At 35.4% G+C, this 9,518-nt stretch overlaps 1 protein-coding gene across 1 annotated transcript; it reads right to left on the bottom strand.

Moving 5' to 3' along the window:
• Positions 1 to 7,674: 7,674 nt before the first annotated feature.
• LOC132652779 (olfactory receptor 4A5-like) lies at positions 7,675 to 8,631 on the bottom strand. The gene has a single exon (XM_060378695.1). The coding sequence runs from the start codon at positions 8,629 to 8,631 to the stop codon at positions 7,675 to 7,677; it is 957 nt and encodes a 318-aa protein (XP_060234678.1).
• Between the last annotated feature and the right edge of the window lie 887 nt (positions 8,632 to 9,518).

Genomic DNA, 9,518 nt, shown 5'->3' with positions numbered 1-9,518 from the left:
CATAAGAACCAAATATATCTGAGCACAGGGTCTTTTCTGAGACTGATAACCAAGGACCATGTATGGATATAACCTGGAACCTCTGCTTGGATGTAGCCCGTGGCAGCTCAGTAACCAATTGGTTTCCCATAGTACGGGAAACAGGGACTATTTCTAACAGGAACTCAATGACTGGCTCTTTGACCTTCCCCCCCACCAAGGGAGGAGCAGTCCTGTTAGGCCACAGAGGAGGGCTTTGCAGTTAGTCCTGAAGATACCTGATAAAACAGGGTCAGATGAAAGGGGAGGAGGTCCTCCCCTATCAGTGGACTTGGAAAGGGTCAGGGAGGAGATGAGGGAGGTTGGGTGGAATGGGGAGGGAATGAGGAAGCGGGATACAGCTTTGATATAGAGTTAACAAAATGTAACTAATAAGAAAATTTAAAAAAACATAATAAAAAATAAAAAATTAGCTTTCATAGCTAAGATTTTCTGGTGGAGTCCTTAGGATAGGTTAAGTAAAGGATATTTATATTATATAATATACAAAAAGGATACTTTAAAATTCCAATATAGAAAAGAAAACTAACTTTACTTCTATATGAGTACAAAAAATTATTCAATAATTCTTTCCATGTAATTTTAAGATCCATATTATTCAAGTATTTATAAACAAAGTGTCATAGAGCTTATAGTAGCAAAAATATACTGCTACTGATAATATAAATGTGAATTCATATTTCAGTTGTAATTATATAAATATGTTGAAGAAAGAGAAACAGCATTACATTTAAGAAGACTTCTTGTTCAAAATCATGTAATAACATCTGAATCCCTCTATATCAAAGGTAAACGAGTTGTATGCAACCTAGTATCACTTTTCTCCAATAAAGCTTCTCTGGAACACTGGCCATTACTGAGGTTCTCAGAGTATAAATTAGTAGATTTCACAATGGGGTTATGGTAATTTAAAACATATTCAAACCCTTGTTAGTGGAGTAAGCTTTATAAATCATTTTGACTGCCTCCATGAAACAACCTAAGACTAATTTAAGTAGTATCTTCCAAATGATGATAGTTATTTCTCAGTTTTAACTAATACATCAGCCCAATGACAAAATATGTTTCAAATATTAGATAGACATTGTTGGAATCATAAATACTTTTTTCAGATGGTACCATTTTTGTTGTTTTATTTTATTTTATTTTTTTACAATTTATTCATTATATAGCCAAACAGAAGCTGCCCCTCAGTCTCACCATTCCTCCTTCTTCCCCCTATCCCTTTCCCCTAGTCCACTGAAAGGAGGAGTTCTCTACCATTGTCATCTGCCCATAGCTTGTTAAGTCTCATCAGGACTGCCTATAACCTCTTCCTCCATGGCCTGGGAAGGCCACATCATCAAGAGTGAGTGATCAAAGAGCAGGCAAACAAGTTAATGTTAGAGGCATTCCCCTGCTTCATCCACTCAATAATCTAAATGGAGACTGGGCTGCCAATTGATCTAAAACCAGACACACTAAATCTGTTGGAAGAAAAAGTGGGGAAGAGCCTCTAACTCATTGGCACAGGAGACAACTTCCTGAATAGAACACCAACTGCTCAGGCTCTAAGATCAACAATCAATAAATGGGACCTCATGAAACTGAAAAGCTACTGTAAAGCAAAGGACACTGTCAACAGAACAAAACCACAGCCTGCAGATTGGTAAAAGTTCTTCACCAACCCTACATCTGATAAAGACTAATATCTAGAATATGTAAAGAACTCAAGGAATTAGACACCAACAAACCAAATAATTCAATTAAAAAATGAAGTACAGAGCTAAGCAAAGAATTTTCAACAGAGTAATATCAAATTGAAGAGAAACATTTAAAGGAATGCTCAATATCGTTAGTCATCAGAGAAATGCAGATGGTATCATTTTTTTTATCTAGAAAATCCAAAGAATTAACAAAAATTTCATCACATTATATAAAGATTGTTGATAAAGCATCAGAATTCATATTTGTCACAATCACTAGCAAATGCAGAATAGAAAGGAGACATTTAATTAAAAATGACACCAATTAAAAAAAACTGAAAAGAAAAATACTAAAGACCAGTTCCAGTACACAGGGTGAACCAAGGTGGGTCACAGTGTCAGAGATGACCAGCTTGTGCCTGGTGTTTATAACTCTTAAAGTCTCAGGCTGGTAGCCTTGCTACTCTTTATATACACTTTAACTTTTAAATTTCCACTTTGGTAGCCTTGATATTTGGGGCTCTCTATACATACATTTTAATTCTGTATGTACAGTTTAACTCTATATACAGTTTAACTCAAAGGAGCAGCTAACTCCCATGAGAGCCTCTAAAGGAAAAGACAGCAGAGGGTCTTAATCAGGTAAACCAGGTGGCTTCTTTAATTTAAGAGTACAAGCAGCGGCAGTACAAGCCCTGACAGTTTCTTTCTGTAAATACAAGGGGTTGTAAAAAGAAAAACCTTCATAGATATCTATATTTTAAGGGTATCTTAAAATATCTATATTTTAAATATTTAAAATATTGTATTTTAAGGGTATCTTAAAATATTTTAAGACTATATTTCCAAACAAAGAATTAACTGCCCTTCAGTTCTTCCATGGTTTAGTGGTTTTTGTTTGTTTGCTTTGTTTTGTTTTGTTTTTTTTTGGTTTGGTTTTGTTCAAGTATAGAAAGCTATTATAAACATCATTTACAAGTTACTTTTAATATTGCAAAATTTTAATTTGTAAAGGGAATTGAGGAGTGCACATCAATGATTACTGAAACTCTCCCCTGACTTTCCTGCCCTGCATCTCCCATCTACCCAACCATATTCACAAATACTGTTTTGTTAGCCAGGCTTCCAACAAAACTCAATATCTCTAACACTCTAGTGCAATAGTGTTAAATATCTAAGAGGTGTGCATGTGGGAAAGGTCAGTGCATATCCCTTTAGGAGGGAAGAATGTTGTAATAGAGCAGCTATCAAGTTGTTTTTTAAAACAAAAGTATATTCAATCATATATTGTCTATAGTATGTGCTATGAAATTTGCATTTATGATATATAACAGGGGCAAAGCCAAACTCATGTTACTCTTTTAAGTCAAAAATATGTGGCTACAGTGTTTTTGGGAGACGCTGTGCTGTTTAATTTGGTTTTAGTTCTGCATTTAGAGTGCCTTATAATTGATGCTTATTTTAATAACATTTCTTTTTACCTTTGGTTCTGATTTCCATTAGTTATTCATATCTGTTACTCTTTCAATTAAAGCATTATCTGTTCACAAAAAAAAGAAGAAGAAGAAGAAGAAAGAAAGAAAAACCTAATTCAATTGATTTAATGGCTCAGCAATGAACAGTGGCTTGCTGGAAGGTATAGCCAAGGACCATGCATGGAGATAACCTAGAACCCCTGCACAAGTGTAGCACAAGGCAGCTCAGTCTCCAAGTGGGTTTCCTGGTAAGGGGAACAGGGGCTGTCTCTGACATGAACTCAGTGGCTGCCTCTTTGATCTCCTCCCCATGAATGGGGAGTAGCCTGAGCAGCCTTACCAGGCTACAGAGGAAGACAATGCATCCAGTCCTGATGAGACCTGATAGGCTAGGGTCAGATGGAAAAAAAGGAGGACTTCCCCTATCAGTGGACTTGGAGAGGGGCATGGGAGGAGAAGAGGGAAGTAGAGTGGGATTGGGAAAAGATAAGTGAGGGAGGCTACAGCTGGGATACAAAGTAATAAATTTTAAAAAGAAACACTTTTTTTGTGAAAACAAACAAATAAAAACAACAACAAAAAAGAACGCTGTTTCTTTTTTTGCTGTTTCTTTTTTTGCTGTTTCTTTTTTTCTCCTTCTTCCAATATCCACCCCATTTGTGTTTCTAAGTAAGGATTGATCATCTCACCCAGATCCTCCTTTATGTTTAGCTTCTTTAGGTGTACGGATTTTAGTATGTTTATCCTATCTTATAGGTCTAGTATCCACTTATAAGTGAGTATATACCATACCATACGTGTCTTTCTGCTTCTGGGATACCTCACTCAAGATGATCTTCTATAGTTCTCAGCATTTGCCTACAAATTTCATGATTTCCTTGTTTTTAATTGCTGAGTAGTATTCCATTGTGTAAATGTACCACAATTTCTGTATCCATTCCTCTGTTGAGGGACATCTGTGTTGTTTCTAGGTTCTGGCTATTACAAATAAAGCTGCTATGAACATGGTTGAGGAAATGTCCTTGTTGTGTACTTGAGCATATTTTGGATTTATACCTAGGAGAGCCTACCACAGAGGGCCTTTGAAAGACTCTACCTATCAGTGTATCAAAGCAAATGCTGAGACTCATAACCAAACTTTGGACAGAGTGCAGGGAATCATATGAAAGAAGGGGGAGTAAGACCTGGAGGTGACAGGAGCTCCACAAGGAGAGCAACAGAACCAAACTATCAGAGCACATGGGTCTTTTCTGAGACTGATACTCCAACCAAGGACCATTCATGGATACAACCTAGAACTCCTGCTTGGATGTAGCCCATGGCAGCTCAGTATCCACATGGGTTCCCTAGTAAGGGGAACTGTCTCTGACATGAACTCAGTGACTGGCTATTTGACCACCACCACCCCGAGGGAGGAGCAGCCTTTCCAAACCATGGAGGAGGACATTGCAGCCTGTCCTGATGAGACCTGATAAGCTAGAGTCAGATGGAAGGGGAGGAGGACTTCCCCAATCAGTGGACTTAGAGAGAGGCATGGAAGAAGATGAGGGAGGGAGGGTGGGATTGGGAGGTAATGAGGGAGGGGGCTACAGCTGGGATACAAAGCAAATAAAATGTATTTAATGTAAAAAAGAATAAAAATTTAATTAAAAAAAGAAGGATGAAAAAACACTCTGGACTGCTTACTAAACTTACTAAATTCAGGAACACGCAAAAATGTACACATTTGACAGACAAAACAGGCAGATATTTACAAATCTCCCACACACATGCACACATACAATCAATAGACAACACAAGGGAGCTCCCAAAGACACCATTCATCCACATATATGTAAACATATAGATATAAATATATATATATATATATAAAATATATACAGACAATTACACAGACAGACACATTTTTGGATGAAGTGGGTGGCCTCAACCCATATTTAATTCTGTCTTGGATTTTTATACTCTAATACAAAGGTTCTCTATATATGAATATATATATGTGTATATCATTCAAAAATGGATACATAAAGGGGTTTTACAGTAGGACTACTGATTCTAGTGTTTAACTAGATGTTTTGTTTATTGTAAGTCTAAAGCAATGGCTTTATCTAAATATTATGAGTTCAAAACAGAAGTTTTGTCTTCTTATTTTAATGCACTTTATATGTTCAAAGCAAGTATTTTATATCAAGGTTTAACCATTTATTCTTTGTTTCTATATTCGTATGTGTTTCTTATCGTGGTGTATACCTGCGCCTTATCCTTGGATTAAACCTAGAATGAATGTATTTCTTTGATTACTAATTTGTTTCAATCTTGTTTTCCCTCTTGGTGTAAATCAAGTACTTGACCTGTGGAGGTTCATAGAGCTCCTAGCAGTTTTTGTTACACTGCAGGAGGGTTTTAAAATTACTTAAGTCAATTCAGAAATTCTTTAAAATCATCATCAGGGGTTAATGCAATCATCAATTTGTTGAAACAGCACTATGAAGGTACATCTTCAAAATAATCTGCCCAACATAGTGAAATAATAAGTAATGAGGGTCTCTGCCATGACAGATATATGAAACAAGCATGGAAAGGCAGTATAGCAACAGTAGGAAGTCTTGAGGCAAAATCCTACACCAGGTATAAACCCATTTGTCAGCCATGCGTAACTGAGTGGGCTGCCTCCAGGAAGCTCACTTGCTTGCTTCTGCCAATTCAGCACACGATTGTTTTGAGCAGAAAAAAAAAGTGATGATTCTAAATAATGAAAACAAACTAAGAATAAAACTAATGAAGTACCTGCAGAAACATAATTTTCATGTTCTTCAAAAGAAAGATGTAATGAAATCAAGACAGCAGCTCTTCTCTAAACTACTTATATGTTAAACACCATCAAACAAAGCTATTCTTATTTTGGAAAAGTTGTTTAAATACTATTTAAAGGAAAATATTTTATTGTTTTTCGAAGCCTGCTTTATTGGCATCTAATAATAAGGTATTAAATTAGGAAAATGGTTAATTCACCAAATTAGGTAGTTTAAAAAGAGACCCATAAGAACAAGAACATAAAATATAAACAACATGCTATGTCATCAAACAAGAAAATACTTCTTTTAGGAAAATGAAAAGGGACAACAATAAGAAAAAAATACCCCAATTTACAAGGCATAAAAAATAGATCATGGATTTCTCGCTACACACAGATGATAGTAGTGATAACAAAATGAAAAGTAAGTCAATTTGTCACTATATAATTCTTACACATTTCAAAACAACATAGGTACATCGCAAATTATAAGTATTTTAATAAATTTATTTTTAAAAACATTTAAAGAGATATTTTAAGGTAAAGTTTAATTAAATTAGGATTTTTATTATCAAAATAAATAAAATTAGTACAGAAATAACTATAAATGGAAGAGATTTTATAATCCATATGAAAATATAGAATTAGTTCCTAGAAAACCTAAAGAACTACACCAAATCAATTATATTAAGAAAACCATTTAAGACTAAGCACATCACATTTCTCCTAAATGGAGTATCTTCATCTAATCCCTCCCTTCAAGGCTTAGGGACCTATGCAGAAGAAGTGAAAAGACTATAAAGCTAAAGGTTGTGGATGACTTCAAGGAAAGTTTTCCAGACACTGAAGCATGGATCAATTCACAGAGTCTGTGACAGCATGCACACAACCTGTACAGATTAAAGCAAGACAAAAATCTCAGTACTGAACAGACAACATAAACACAAAGTTTCATGCCTAACCAGAACCTATCTGTAATTGATACCAGCTGGGAGAGGAAAAAACAGTATTTTCCAATGGAATGTCACTGGGTTTATCAACCAAACTTCAGGGTGGGTCTCATGCCCAAGACTGGTTTGACCAACAGAAAATGAAATCCATGGGTTTTGTTTGGTTTGGTTTGTTGGAGGACAAGGGAGCTTTTTGTTTCATTTTGTTCAGTTTGGTATTTTTTGTCTTCTTGAGTTTTTTGTTTGTTCATTTCTTTGTTTTCATGTTTGGGTTTTTTTTTTTTTTTGGTTTCAAGAGGGTTAAGAGGGAAAGGAGAGAGAGAGAGGGAAAGAAAACATGAAGTTGGAGGAGAGGATAAGGGAAGAAAAGGAGCTTGGAAGAGATGGGAAGAAAACTATGATCAAAATATATTACGTGAAAAAAATTAATTTATTTATTGAAAATGTGAAGCAATACATAATATGCAATCATCAAAAATGCTTAAAAGAAGTAGCTAATAAATGAAAGATTATATATAACTACACTAATTATAAAAAATTCACAACGGATACTAATATTTATCAATTACATTCACAACACAAGTAATTTCACAATATCAACTGCTAGTGTTAATAGTCAAGGTGAAACTTACACTATAAAAATTTATTTGTAAGTAAATAAACTGTAATTAATATAAAAAATAATAAAATTTAATTAAAAAAGGAATTTATTTATGATTGTTTTCTACAGCTTAGTAATATGAGCAGCAAGAAGAAAATCTTCTTCTATTGGGTCTTAACACTTTTTGCAGAAGCTTTTCCATAGAAATTTTCATCTTTGAATTTCTCAATGTATATATTAAAGGATTCAACATTGGAGTGACAACAGTATAGAATACAGTGATGGATTTATCAACAGGAAAACTAGAAACAGGTCTAACATACATGAAAATACAAGGAACAAAAAAAAAGAAAATGACAGTGATATGGGAGCTGCAGGTAGACAGAGCTTTGCGCCTCCCTTCCTGACTGTGATTCTTGAGAGACCGTATGATTATTCCATAGGAGAGTAGTAGTAGGAGGAATATCACTATACACATGGCTCCATTATTGCCAATGACAGAGAGGCCAATGAAGTAAGTATCTGTGCATGCAAGTAGCAATAGTGGGTATATGTCACAGCCAAAGTGGTCAATGACATTGGGACCGCAGAAAGGAAGTTTATACACAGCGAGAACTTGAAATAAAGCATGTGCGAAACCTCCCACCCAGGCCATCACCAAGAAGAGGATACACACCCGTCGATTCATGATAGTTAAATAATGCAGTGGCTTACAGATAGCCACATAGCGATCATAGGCCATTGCCACCAGAATGACAATATCAACACCACCAAACAAGTGTTCTATAAAGAGCTGGCTTATGCAAGCTGTGAAGGAGATGGTCTTTTTATCACGGAGCAAGTCTACAATCAACTTGGGTGAGATAGCAGTGGAATAAACAGCATCCATAAGTGACAGAGATGCAAGGAAGAAGTACATTGGGGAGCCCAAAGAAGGGCTAGCAATCACTGTCCCCACAATGAGCAGGTTGACCACCATCGTCACAATGTACATGAGTAAAAACATAACAAATAATGCTCTTTGCCCTGCAGGATCCTGAGTGAAGCTCAGAAGAACAAATTCTGTGACATTGTTGCTCTGGCCCATTTATTCTTCTATCAGGCTTTTTTCAGAGAAAGAGCTCAGGAGAATGGGACCTGCCATGAACTGTGAACAAGACCATGAATGCATTCTGTCATGATGCATATACTGTCTTCTACAGTAGGTAACCAATAGTAGGCATTTAGTAAATATCTACTGATCTTCACCTTGTGACAAGCTCCATTCACTTTCTTTTAATAAACTGCTAACTACAGGTTTATCAAAATAACAATGGATCTCTAGACAGAAATTCAAACAGAAATATATGTCACTCAAACATATAAAAGTATGTATTTACAGAGGTGTCTGTCACCCACAAAAGTAGTTATGTAAAACATATTACATCTTAGCAGTAAATGATAACAGCAAAGATTTCTCTTTTAAGAAACTTGAAAAATGGTTGTGGCATTAGATCCCAAGTATATCACCTAAAAAACAGCAAGATTCTGAGCTAGTAATATCTGTGCAAAATATTTTAAAATATAAACTTGGGTGGTGTCCCCAAAAGTACTGATCCTCAAGGATTCTTGTCAGTGCTATTATATTGCACTATTTGACATAGACACTGCACTTCTCGAGATAATTATAGTCATATATATCTCACTTAACGTAAAAACTGAAGGAAATTTTGAACTGCATAAAATAGCTCCAATATTATTGAGACAGCATTGCTAATAGTAAATGCTTCATCTGAGTCTGCCATATTTTGCTTCTTACATTACCAACACAGAAACATCCACCAGCAAGATTTTAAAAAATATTTTTACTTTACCTGAATTAACCCATGGCTCTTATCAAGTCTTGCATTAACAGACAGTATTTTTTTTCCAGAAATCTTAGGCAAAGAGACAGAGGAAAAATAAAAGAGAAAGTTAATAGTGAAGGCATATGCT

This window comes from Meriones unguiculatus, chromosome 3 (assembly GCF_030254825.1).
Source record: "Meriones unguiculatus strain TT.TT164.6M chromosome 3, Bangor_MerUng_6.1, whole genome shotgun sequence".
Taxonomy (NCBI): Eukaryota; Metazoa; Chordata; class Mammalia; order Rodentia; family Muridae; genus Meriones; species Meriones unguiculatus.
The sequence above is the reverse complement of the archived record's forward strand: the minus strand, read 5'-3'. Positions and strand labels throughout refer to the sequence as shown.